Source organism: Calidris pugnax, unplaced genomic scaffold (genome assembly GCF_001431845.1).
Source record: "Calidris pugnax isolate Ruff unplaced genomic scaffold, ASM143184v1 scaffold133, whole genome shotgun sequence".
Taxonomy (NCBI): domain Eukaryota; kingdom Metazoa; phylum Chordata; class Aves; order Charadriiformes; family Scolopacidae; genus Calidris; species Calidris pugnax.
The window spans coordinates 3,550,252-3,563,488 of record NW_015090977.1 but is presented as its reverse complement, the minus strand read 5'-3'; the positions used below and the strand labels follow the sequence as shown (position 1 = coordinate 3,563,488).

The window sequence follows — 13,237 nt, the reverse complement described above, 5'->3', positions numbered from 1 at the left end:
TCTGCTACGGGTGATGCTGCTCTTGGGACAACCCTGGGATGTTGCAATCAGAAGTTTGCAGACTAAGCGTGCCGAGCTCTTCTGTGACTATTGGCATCATCTCTTGCAGCCTAAAGCCTGGCTTTTGGAGTCCTCTAAGACTGGTGTGCAGTGTGAAAGGGATGTTACAACACTATGTCACTGTCTAAAGTAGTGTGTGCATGTTAATTTACACATCACCCGACCCCAGAATGCTTCAGGCCAGTATCAAAAAGGTTTAGATCAAACTTACCCTCAGCTCCTATTAACTGTAGTGCACAGTGACAATGTAATGTGAAGGAAGCCCTTCCATGCTGGAAGGTAAAACTGCATCTAATAGTGGCAGTTCTGGTACTGTGATTAAAATAAATAGTTTTAAACAAAGTTCAGTTGATGTAGTACCTACTGATCTTACATATTCCCCCTTGCTGCTGTAGTATGAATTCTATACTGTACTGGAGTGTCGGGTATCCTCTCGAAGGGGTGGTTCATACACTTCCTGAATGCTGTGAACTCTCAGAATTTCTCAGCCAGGCACATACCTTCTGTCCAGCCAGAGAAGTTATTTAAATTGTGCTCCTCAGTAATCCTGTGGACAATCTGCTGTGATCTGAGTAGTGTTAACTGTTAGGGGGATGTAACTGGAAAACCTCATTTACATTGGAGGGATGTGATGTTCATTTAGAGTAACTTGGATATTTTTTTTTCAGTCTTTAGCATTGATTTAGATAATTTAATTTTATTTTATTTTTTGCCATAAACAGATACCTCAGTCAGGATCTCTAACTTCAGTTCCTTGAAACTCTGAATATTCACTTTACTACCTGGAAACAGGAAGCCTATAGACATGGCTACGCATAGGAAAGTAGTGTTTCTGATCTGCTTTGTATCATAGTCACTAATTGAGGTGGACTAAAAGTTGCATTAGATGTGCAAGACTTGAGTCAGGCATAAGTATTATTTAAAGAGAAATTTAATGAACAAGTTCAGCATAGCCACTGTACCTTTTGATTTCATTTTAGAAAGAGGGAATGTGATTTTATTATAGGAGGAAGACAGCTCGATTCATTCGCAATCTTCCAGTATCTTTCTCTAAGAACAAACGCAGCTGATTTGGGCTGTCGTTGGCGGGTAAATATTCCTTTCTTGTTCCCCAAAACACGTGTGGTCCCTGTAGAGAAGTTATAAAATAAATCAAGTATATATAAAATGTTCTTACATCTCCTACTGTGAACTGTTATGATGTGTGTACTAATCAGGTTAGGTGGAAGAGACCTATGCACTTTCTTCTACAGATAGCCAGGTACAACGGGGAACTTGGCAGATGTAACTTGTGTCATCTTGGCAAGACTAATTGATGTAACTGAGTAATATTGCTGCAATTCATTGTATTTACAGCTGTTAAGTCGATGACAGTTAATTCAGGTGTGCTCATTAACTTGATCAGTATTATATTTACAGCAGATGTTTCCTCTGCCATTAGCTCCACCTTGAAATTTGATGGTGAAAACGTTGATTACTAACTGTTTGACTGTCCTGTCTTTAGTGGTGTCTGTATCCTTTTTGCCTGTTTTAGTTTTAATAGGAAACTAGAGAAGAGGATCACAACACGTAGAGAGACTGGAACTGCAGATGTGTATGTGAACCTGTCTACGTTTTCTCCATCCTCCTATTTGATATTGGTACTGCTCTTCTGACCGCTTCTCTCCGATGACTTAGCTTTGTAATACCAATACTGGTGCTCTACAGATTACTCCTAATGGTGTTTCTCTGAAGTTAACACTGACTGTTCTCCATCCTAACTCACCGCAGGTGGCATATGTATAACTGGTTCCTTACTAGGTCTCCTGAGTTGTAATTGTTTTATTTTCTGTGTGACTGCACTGTAGATTAAGTAATGCCCCACACTTTGCAAATGCACTTACTTATTAGTAGTGGATGGAGCATCGTGATGGATAGCTGTCTACTGCTGTGGCATCTGGTCCTCTAGTGCTAGACCTCTACCAAGTTAATAATAATTTAAGGTGCTGTGTTACTAAAGGCAGCTGTAGATGAAGGATGAAGTGAGTGAGACTCATCCCTAACAGCTGACCGAGGCTCTGAATTGAGGATGGCCAAGAAATAAAGTAACCTGGGTCTGCTCACGAGCTTCCCTGGCATTCTGCCCTAGGGTGTTGTCTCACGTTCTGGGTGGCATCTTTGCAGGTGGGACATGTAGGAGCTCAAGCTGGAGAGAGAGGATGTGTTAAGTACAGGCAGGACTTTGTCACAGAAACCAGCTGTGCTCTGTCTTTGGTAAGCAGAGGGCCCTTTTCTCCTACTCTACAGCACAGTATTCTGTGTGTATCATAAACCACTTGGAACTTGCAGGGAGGATGGAGAGTTGCTTAGAGTATAAATAGAAGCTTACCTTGATTAGTCATGAAATCGGCAAAATTCCATATGAGCTCCCCAATCACATACTCTTTCCTCTTTTTGTCAAAAACGGAATGGTACTCCCTCAGCATGGCTTTCTGATACTCCTCGCTGAACATCAGAGGTGGATCCTACAGCCAGGAGAAAGAGGTGGCCTTGAATGAAGGTGACAGTTGATCTCAGCAGGGGCTCTATATGTTAATTTCCTACTTAACTGGGGACCTGCTTCCTGAAAACAAGCTTTACAATTGCTTGGTCTGTTCATTGCTGCTGCATTAACAATGGCTGTCTGGTGATGATTAGTGACTACTGATGTTACATAAAGTACAAACATAAGGCCATAAGGTTTGGGGAGAAGTTTGTGGTATTGCTTGGTAATGGTGTTCTATCATGATGGGTGTAAGAGTGCTGCCCCCTTCGATGCAGGACAGCATCATGAAATGACTTGTCTGCTCTCCAGGGTCGTATCTTCCCATTAAGTGTTTTCTACAAATACTGAAGTACAGATTTCAAAGTGCTCAGTGCTTCTACTCAAAGTTAAAACCTTTTCTTTCGGTAGAATCTAACCTTTGTTAGTCAGTGGCAAAGTTCATCCATTTCAGTGGAGCAGGATTACAATCTTGGCATATTTTGGACACTCAGAAGCTAATGGATCTCAAAACTAAGAAGGCAGGCTCAATGGTACTTGTGTCTTTTAATTAAATTTTGCTGACCCTGTAGGCGATGCTTTTTTCCATCTATGGCATCTATAACACTTACACTGTGAAGTCCAGGAACTGAGTCTGCTCCATATTCACTCTGGATAATTGGTTTTTGGTAGGTTTTATACCAGTCCTCAAACTGTGCTGTGAGTTGTAGTGGAATAACTTCCAGGTGGCCTGGGTCGTGATACCAGGAGAAGTAGCTATTTACACAAATTACATCCACATAAGGAGCCTACAGAAAACAAGGTGAGAGTGTTTTGTCACAGGGCTAGGGGTAGACAACCTTCACTTGTAAAGCAAAATCCTCCTTTTGCTTCATTTCATGGAATACAGTTTCATTACACATTTCCCCCCAACACTAAGGCCCTCCCAATGTAACATTTTTTTTCTCCCCCAAAAAAAGCAGGATAAAACTAACAAGCTAATAGTGCGTAAATTTGGCATTTTTTCCTACAGATCTAGGGAATCAAAGAGTTAGACAAGATCAACTCATTTCATCCTCAGGTTTGTTAGAAGTTTTTAAGTTTCCAAGATGTCTCTGGCTTGCTGGTACATTTAGATGTACTTTTTTTTTTTGAGTATTGGAATGTGATTATCAAGTTAGTGGTCAAATATTTTGACTAGCAACTAAATCTGTGCATCAATGGTGCAATACTAAGACTAAGCATTCTGCAAGTTATATGCCATTTCTACCACATGGACAGTACGATAAAAGGGCACAAAGCCCACTAAAGTGATGTTGTATGTAACTTGTTCAATGTTCTCTTAACATGTTTTGTAATAAAAGGAAAAAAAAGTTCTAATATCACATCAGTGTATGAGATGTATTCTTTGTTTCTGTTTTTCTGTGTCTCCTCAAGCTGGTCAGAACACGCTCGTGGGGACGGGATGTCGGAGTCTGTGTGTGCCTGATGAAACAGTGACAGATATCTGAGGGCAGGTCCCTGCTGGGCACCCTCAAAACTAAGGCCATGGCTTTTCTTTTCCTGGGGTGCAGAGGAACAGACCTCTTGGAGTTACAGGAGGCCATTCCTGCTCATTGTAGCACAGCTTGGAGAAAAAAAATACAAAGTGTAACCTGTATCCCGGATGTGCGGTAGTATCATGTACCTACAACCTCACCTGCTAGAAGTGTTATTGTACAGTACTGACAAGTAGTATAAAGCCATATTGAAAAAGTAAAAGTTACATAGGAACTACCCTGGAAACCTATTTTTGTGTTAAAGATCCTTCATTCACACTATGACCAGCTTAAGGCACAGACATCCAAGGAAAGAGCCTTTTGGCTATTTCTACAGCTCTGGGGCTTTAATTATAAAGCTGGAAGAGCTTCTCGATTATTCAACATTAGCAGACATCTGCCAAAGAAGATCTAGAGCAGTTTAAAGCAGGAATTAAAGCAAAGCTTCCTTCTTTAGACCTCCACAAGGGCTGTTAGCATTTTAAAGAGGTTTAAGCTTTGGTTTAGTTGCAAGTGAAAACCCAATCAATGGAATAGCAAAGCATGGCAATGTTAATAGAATCCAGGGGGCTGATCTTTAATACTTAAGACAAAGAACTGTTTTCCTCTCTTACAGATATTTTTTTTCAGTTGGACTACAACTACAGGATAAGATGCTTTGTACTAGAAACAAAAACGTAAGTTTTCTTTTGCCTCTCCCTGTTAAATATTTGCAGTAAACTTGGGGAGGTGGGAGGAAAGGACTGTAAAACAAATGACAAGAGAAGGAAATTTAATGTATGTACTTTAAAAACAAAGAGCTAGAAAATAAAGTAAACTTACACCACGATCAAGAGCGTAATTAACATCTGTCACAAAGGTTACTGGTCTGGAGGGATCGAGAGCTTTAGTGTGAGCTATCACTGTCCTGTTTGCAAACAGTAAAGCAAGACTTCAACAACAGCATGGAGAAGCAGAGCCCCATTTCCCCAAGCTTTCTGTCCTTTCACCACCCGCCATCAGACATTTGGAGCTGCTTTTGATTTAGTAGGTAGAGGGTTTTTTTAATTAAATGCTGCAGGGTACTTAGTGATCATTTGCTATACAGTGCCTGCAATTCTAGCCAGTTCTGCAGGAGTATAAATATCATGGCAAAGAGACCTTTATCTGTCACAAATTTGGTTGCTATCCCACCTGAAAGGAGACCAGAGTGAAACTACTGGACACGGGCACGTTAATTTGTCTGTTGGTGCCAGCAGCTTGGAAGCTGGAGAAGGGACAGTGAGTTTGAAGATGAAAATGTGAGAAGGGTAGTGGAAAATTTCTAAACAGCTCTTGGGACGTGTTCCTGCAAAAGCATGAGGCCCCAGCCCTATGCCACAGCAGGCAGAGCAGTCTAAGGTTGGCTGCTTTTGAGGGAACCCTGAAAAAGGGAGATGAGAGAGAATGGGAGGGTCAAGCTCTACTGCTGCCTTGATACTGCAGGAAGGGTGTGGATCATTCTGAAGAATGAAAATTCAGTTGCCTCTTAATGTGCTTACAGCTACTAGGGACAGGCTGCTACCCCGTTACAGGGGTACTCTTGGCTATCCAAAGCTTAAATCTCTTTAAAAATAAGCCCCAGGGGTCTGTAGGGAGAAATAACTAGCATTAACTGAAGAACTTTGTCTTCAGAATTAAAGGCCGGTTATTTTTCAGCTTTGAATTTAGCTCTTGTCTTCCACTGGTAACAAGGAATATCCTGTTCCCATTATGTCTGCCCTTGCTGGACCCTTAGGTCAAGAAGAGATGCTCAGACCAATGGACTCCTGAGAATTTTGCAGAGGGTAATAGGTTGGTTCAGAAATAACAGACTGAGACTGTTGTGTGTCTCTGAACATCAGTCCAACACATGCAGTGGTCACATTTTTTAATTTGCAACTGTGGGTACTGTTTCAGGGTTCCCCAAAAAATGCTTGCTCTTTCTTAACTACTTCTCTGTGCCATCCCAAAGGAGGAAGCTGCATCATCTGCCAAGATTCAAGCCTCAACTCTGTGTACAAGCAGACGCACTTACTTAAAGTAGTAAGCTGCCGGGGGCAGCTCCGATGCCGGCTCGTTGGCCACTGACCACATCACAACTGACGGCCTGTTCTTATCCCTGCGGATCAGCTCCTCCATCACAACCAGATGATGCTGCAAGGACTTGTTCCCAAAGCTCTCGCTTAAAGACAAGAGGAAGAGATATCTGGTGAGTTGAGGGTATAAAATCCATCCCCTTTGCCTTTCTCTGTGAAAACTCAAGCCTCTGAGCCTGGACACTGAATAATGGCTTCTGCCCTATTTCCCCAAAGCCTTGCTGCACAGTTCAGGGCCGTGGTTTGGGCTTGCTAATCAGGCCAGGCCAAATGACGCGATGGCCATGTGGCAAAACGCCCTCTGGTTGCCCAACCACACCAGGAACACATGGCGCAATGGGCCGATTTCTAAATAGAGCAAAGTACTTCCATTATCAGGACAATGGGCGCTGTGGGAGGGGAAGGGGACGCGGCGACAGGGGTGAAGCTGGAAACAAGGGGAAGGGTCCTTTGAGTGATCACTTACGGCATTTTAATCCCCACTCCTGGGCACTCGTCGATCACCACGATGCCGTAGGCATCGCACAGGTCCATGATCTCCTCGGCGTAGGGGTAGTGGCTGGTGCGGAAGGAGTTCGCCCCCAGCCAGCGCAGCAGGTTGAAGTCCTTCACGACCAGGGGCCAGTCGAGGCCTTTGCCACGGATCTGGGGAGGGGACAGAGACATCACACCCCATTGCATGGCCAGGTGGGGGGCTTCTCCTCACACGTTAGCTGGGCACCACCGCTGCCCTGCTCGTTTCGGGAGTGCTTCCCGCCCTGGGCGCCATTTCTAGACTGTCCCACCTCTGTGTTTGGCATTGGCCTTTCTGAGGGGAACTGCCCCCCACACAGTTAGACCCTGGGTGTTTGGAGAAGCAAGAGGGGACGGGGGTTGCAGCCAAGCTGCTGGCACTGGCCACTTCGGGGAGCTGCCCTGCCCTGCCTGGGCCGCCCTCTCCCTCCCTGTCCCAGGTGTCAGCCATGGGGCGAGCAGGGCCTGGGCCCGGCGGTGCCCTGTGCCCTCCCCTGAGGAGAGACCGTGCTCCCGCCCTTGAGGTGAGGGGCGGGGAGGCGGCCTCCGGCGCGGCTGTGGCGCCGCCCAGTGGCCGGGCCGGGCCTCGCAGCCCCGCGGCACGGATCTTCCCCACCGGCATTTCCCGGGGCGGGGAAACCGGGAGCCGCTATTTCTGACTGGAAGCCACGGCCGGGGGGGTCGTTTATTTCCTCTGCCAGCAGGGCCCGGGCTCGCCAATGAGCCATGATGTTATGACTATGGTAAGGACTGAGCATGGCGTCCCCTTAATGTGCCCCCTGGCAGCTCCCACCTGGGAGGAGGGTGTGAGGAAACGGCCCCTTCTGGGTGGAGAGGGGAGGTAAGAGCGGTTGCTGCCTGAGTGGCACAAAGCGAGGTGCCAGCACCACACACTTACGTCTGCGTCTTCGTGCTTGTTGACACCGTGGAAGTAGAAGGGCCGGCCGTTGATGAGGAACTGCGTGTTGGTGACATGGACGGTGCGGATGCCGACCGGCAGCGTGTACACGTCCTCCAGCAACGCCCCGTTCACCTGCGCCTGCATTTTCACCTGGGTTCCCAAAGGAGAGACACGAGTGACGTGCTGGGGCTTCACAGGGGTGCCCTGTCCTCCTTCCCCCTTGTCTGTAAGGGTTGTCCTGGCTGCCCGTCCATTTCCCAGCCCTGCCTCAGCACCCTGCCTGCTCCTCACCACCGCTTCGGCCACCTCTTGTGGTCCCCATGTATCTCCTCAGGGAAGGAGAGAGGTCTGACTAAACAGAAAACAGAAATCCAAGCTGGGGAAGCTGAAGGATGAAGAATGAAGCCTGGATGACCCTTCCGGGGTTTGTTCATCTCCCCTTACTCATCTGGGCCATTTCATCCACCCTGGCAAGGCAGCGGTGCACCTCTTCTGCTCTGCACCTTGGTACCAGCCAACAACTGAAGTGTCACAAGATGCTCACAAGGGCTACAAACCTGAGCCCCTGGAAACTCACAGCAGCTCATCTGCCCTGATTTCTGCATCTACATCACTCCTCATCCTTAACTCAGTCTTTCAGGCTCATGCTATTGACACTGAACTCTTGCAGAGGGGGAAGAAAGCTCACTGCATGGCAAAGCACATGGAAGCAGTTAGCAGCCTGCTCTTCAGAGACTCTCTGGTTTTCTGATATCTCCTCCCCTGTATTGTGTCAAACGGTCCCTTGGTAAGGGATGGATTGGGACCTAAATGTGAAGGGCAAGCATCTGAGAGTGTGTGTGCACTCCAGGCGTTCCCATCTCTTCACACCAACAGACCTTTCAGTTCAGCATCCAGGAAACTGGCAAAGCTTGATTTGATTACTGTCTAATTAGCAATGCCACTCTGGTCACGTGAACAGGATCTGCGGGAGAAGACGAGTATGGAAGATGGGCCATATGGCGGTTCCTTAACACTATTAGTCAGAGGGAATGCACACAGAAAGGAAGAAATGTCACTGTTACCTCTAGGGAGTAGCGGTATCCAGGGTTCTCGTGCATCAGGTAAGGCCACCAGAGGTTTGGGTTCAGGACTTTTAGCTTTCCAGCTGGCCCATCGCCTGTAGCAACCACTTTCCCTTCTTGGTCACGTAAACTCAGGGACAAGGAATAGAGTGTGCTGCCAACAACCGACACCTGATATTGCACCATTGCTGGTTCAAAGGAAACAAAAGACAATCAGAGGCTGCCAGGAAAGGAAAAACACATGCATTAAATGTTAGAGGGTTTTTCACATACAGCAGCATTAAAAAATTAGGGAGATGTAGAACAGCAACAGAGTGGCATGCATAGAATGTAGGAAGCATGACCTGTCTAGAGGTTCAGAAGTTTCCAGCAAGATTTGTGTATCACACAATTCTGTTACTTAGATATAATCCTGCTTTAAGTGGCAGGAAGACTGCCCCTCCTGAGAAATTCTACTTTGAGAACCATCTGATCATCCTTTCACTTTTAACATTACTCTTTTGAAAGTGCTTCTTTATTTTCTTATTGCTTCTGAACTCGCTATCATATTCTTGCAGCTGCTGAGCTGTGCAATAGACCCGCTCCGGTTCAAGAGAAAGCCACTGTGAAACAAATTCAATCAGACTTTTGCAGTATATTTTCTCAGCTGCCCTTGTCATCTCCATTTGGAGCCTGAGGTAGCTGCTGTAATTGTTCTGGACCTACCAACACTCTCTGATGAAGTAGTTGTCACAGTAATATCATCTATGTAGACAGAAGGAGTGGTGTAAAGCACAACCGGGCGATGGATTCCAGCATAATTAAAGAAATCAAACCTGATGTTCTGTACAAAATAGTTCTTGGGATACCTGAGTGAGCAAGACAGGAGAAATGGCTACATTATGTTTCATTACACATGAACTGAAGGCAGCATATAGATGCTGGCAACGTAAAACAGCCATGTAAAAATAGATGCCAGCTGGTAAAATAGTCTTTACAACAGGATGGATCTATTTCTCAGTAGTGCTACTGCTGCTACACTGAAGGGAACTACCAGTTAACGAACATCTAATGCACTGAATGTGTTTGGTCCTTCAGAATAGCTGGTACTTGTAGTTTCCAGCTGAATTTAAGCTTGTCAATCAGAGAGTGTAGCGATAGGAGGAGGGGTAACGGCTTTAAACTGAAAGAGGGGAGATTCAGATTAGATACCAAAAAGAAATTCTTTGCTGTGAGGGTGGTGAGACACTGGAACAGGCTGCCCAGAGAAGCTGTGGCTGCCCCATCCCTGGAGGGGTTCAAGGCCAGGTGGGACAGGGCTTTGAACAACCTGATCTGGTGGGAGGTGTCCCTGCCCAGGGCAGGGGGTGGAACTGGATGATCTTTAAAGTCTCTTCCAACCCAAACCATTCTGATTCTCCAATCTGCTGCTGATTCAACTTGGCACTTAATTTTAGTTCCCTGTGTATAAAACACATGCAATAACTCAGTGCAGACTCCTCATAACACCAAAGCTTAAACTCCTCCCTGCTCAGCTGATTAATTTTGGCATAAATAACAACCAATACAACCAAGTTGCTCGGAGGGTCTTATGAACCAGCAGCTGAATAAATTCCCATTCTCTCATCCCTGGGATACGCTCAGCAGCACAGGGTTTCAGCAACTCACCTTGTTTTGTCGTTCATGTACTGAATTGAGCCCGGAGGCAGAGTGTGGGGTGTCAGGGTGTTGTTGAGCGCAACCGTGATGCGGCAGGGGATCCCTGGGCTGCCCTTGACGATGCTGCTTATATCTGCTTCAAAAGGGAGGTGGCCCCCTTCGTGCTCCACGACTTGCACTCCGTTGACCCACTGCAGGAGGAGAAGACACCCGTGAGCCCCAGAAGGAGGATTACTGGGGTTTTGTGGCGGGCGTAGCAGGGAGAAGGCAAGGAGCTAGGGCTGGGTCATGTATAAGCAAGTGTCACTGAGAGACACGGATTTGGGACAATCTTGTAGCAAGGAAATGTTTTGGTTGTTTTTATGTTTTAGGTCTTGATATTGGAGGATCAGAGAAGAGAGGAAACATGGCCAAGTTCTTGGCTGGAGGAAAACAGCCAAGAATTAAGAAAATAGCAAACTGACAAAAATCTAGGCAGAGATGTGTTTGCTGAAGAAGTCATAGGACAGATTTTAGTGCAGTGTGACTTTGGAAACACACGGACAGTTTTCCGTACAACGTACCACGATGGAGTAGTAATGGGCACTGCCGAAACGGAGCACCACTCGGGTGTTGAGGTCGTCCTGGAGCCATCGGAGAGGAAGCAGCACCTCCTTCTCATACCAAACCCAGCCGATGTAGTTCTCCAAGCTGGGGTCCTGGGTGATGTCATTGAAGCTGGAAGGCACTGGCATGTCAATCACAGGACCAGTCTAGTAAGAATTGCACAGAAAGAAAGGGAACAGGTAATTTAAAAAAAGAAATGTTACTCTCTTGACTGTCCAACCTTTACTGCTGGAGGTGTCCCCTTCTACTGACAGCCTTACAGTCCCTTTCCCAAGTGGAAATACTTGGGAAAAACTAGTTAGAAACTGGTGTGGTCTGTCACAGGTCCTACACAAGTCAGAATCACATGGGGTTGGAAGGGACCTCTGGAGATCTAGTCCAACCCCCCTGCCAAAGCAGGTCCACCCAGAGCAGGTTGCACAGGAACGTGTCCAGGTGGGTTTTGAATGTCTCCAGAGAAGGAGACTCCACCACCTCTCTAGACAGCCTCTTCCAGGGCTCCACCCTCAAAGTAAAGAAGTTCCTCCTTATGTTTAGGTGGAACTTCTTATGTTCAAGTTTGTGCCCACTTCCTCTTGGGCACCACTGAAAAAAGACTGGCCTCATCCTCTTGACACCCTTCCTTTAAGTATTTATAAGCATTGATCAGATGCCCCCTCAGCCTTCTCTTCTCCAGACTAAAAAGACCCAAGTCCCTCAGCCTGCCTGCTCCTACAGGAAGAAGCTGTTCAAATCTTTTTTTCCCCCTCTTGACTTACAATAGGGAAATGCTTTTATTAATGGCCCTGGTGCTGTGGAATCAGGGATGAAGGAGGAAGGGGAAATAAATGCCCAGGTTGTTGTTTCAGCCTGGGACTTGCCACAAACTGCAGTTCCTCTGGCACAGCTCCAGCCGTTCGGTGTGCGGTGCTGGTGTGCTGTCAGTTCACCGGCACGGGGGGCTGCGTGTCAGGAGAAGAGCTGCAGCAGGAGAGTGGCAAGAGTATCAGATATTTTGGGCCAGATCCTCCAGAGAAGGCTCACAGAGACTGTTTGGGATGAGCCTAGGTTTGTAGCTCCCTGAGAGCAACGTAGACTCTTTAGGATGACAAGAGAGCCAACTCACTTCTTATTTTTAATATGAGGATCACAGGCAGGCAGTGCTGTTACTGCACTTAAGGTCGAGGAAACCAGCTGCTATTGCAAAATGGAACCGCTCATTTTTAGCACCCGCTGCCCTCGGGGTGTTGCAGAACCCAACCCTGAAGTGCACAGCTGGAGAGCTTCCCCTTTCCTACGGAAACCTTTCTGTGGGGACCAGAACGAGGAAGGCCATCATGTGCATGGCTGACTCAGCACCAGCCCTGCAGAGACACTCCGTGTCCCAGCCAGACACCAGAACATCGCAGCAGGAAAACCTCTGGGCTATGAAGTGGGTTTTCCTAGTCTGGGGATGACTGGAATGGCCATGGCATCTCCTTCGAGGAGATTCTCTGATGGCTGAAGGAGGTTGAGCGCCCACGTCTCAGCCCTCCTTTAGGGGGATCCCCCTTCTCCCCCTGCTCTTGGCTGAACTTCCAGCAGCACGGTGCTTTCTGCAATTTGGCAAAAAATCACCCAAAGAGCTAAACCAGAAATGACGAAGGACACACGCGTTTTATGCACAGAATGCATAGCCTCTCTCTTTTATGCCGTGGTGTTAATTGCACCACGGATTTGTTACACCACGACTTGTTTATCTGCTACTTTGGGATAAATAATTCCAGGGTGCCCTTTCCAGACACTTTTTTGTTCACTCCGTGCTGCTGAGGACAGGTAAATGTCGTGTGAGGCCAGCCCTGATTTATTTCCACGACAGCTCAATAGCGGCTGCAATTTGAGGAAAGACGGGCTAATCAGAGGCGGCGGCTAATTAGCAAGACAATTAATAACCATCTCTGCAGAGCGACCAAGCACTCGGCACAAGGCAGAGGGACAAGCCTGATGGGGAAGGAAGGGGGAACCGGCGCTGTGGGGAGAGGGAGGCAGCCCGGTGTGCCCAGGGCCCTTCCCGGGAGGAGACCACCCCCCAGCCCCGCGGTACCTGCCGGAGCGGCCGCCGGTACCAGCGCTGCGCGAAGCCGGCGTCCCTGCCCGGTGAGAAATCGGCGCGGAAGCTCCAGAGGCCTCCAAGCTCCTTCCGTTCCCGGGAAGGGGTGTCCCGGGGGTAGAGCATGCCGCCCGCCGCGGCCGCCCCCAGCCCCAGCAGCAGGAGCGGGAGCAGGCGGCAGCCCCCCGCCATGCCGCCGCCTGACGCTCCCGCCGCCATCTTGGCTGTGGGCAGTCCCGGGACGGGCAGGTCC

The 13,237-nt window shown here is 47.6% G+C and overlaps 1 protein-coding gene across 1 annotated transcript; it reads right to left on the bottom strand.

Annotated features, from left to right (window-relative positions):
• Positions 1-973: 973 nt before the first annotated feature.
• On the bottom strand, positions 974-13,219 carry GUSB (glucuronidase, beta). The gene is made up of 12 exons (XM_014953112.1): positions 12,979-13,219; positions 10,874-11,062; positions 10,320-10,501; positions 9,378-9,520; positions 8,673-8,860; positions 7,606-7,758; positions 6,661-6,839; positions 6,134-6,280; positions 4,921-5,005; positions 3,193-3,369; positions 2,429-2,564; positions 974-1,189 (listed from the first exon to the last, which is right to left on the bottom strand). Exons 1-12 carry the CDS (start codon positions 13,201-13,203, stop codon positions 1,032-1,034), a joined length of 1,962 nt encoding a protein of 653 aa, XP_014808598.1. The 5' UTR covers positions 13,204-13,219; the 3' UTR covers positions 974-1,031.
• Between the last annotated feature and the right edge of the window lie 18 nt (positions 13,220-13,237).

Bases quoted from the DNA above. Each gene is read 5' to 3' on its own strand.
- GUSB (XM_014953112.1), bottom strand. From the start codon at position 13,203: ATGGCGGCGGGAGCGTCAGGCGGCGGCATGGCGGGGGGCTGCCGCCTG. The intron at 10,502-10,873 runs GTACGTTGTACG...CTCCTCCTGCAG, and splicing joins CCCATTACTACTCCATCGTG to TGGGTCAACGGAGTGCAAGT. The intron at 6,281-6,660 runs GTAAGTGATCAC...CTTGTCTTTAAG, and splicing joins GGAGTGGGGATTAAAATGCC to CGAGAGCTTTGGGAACAAGT.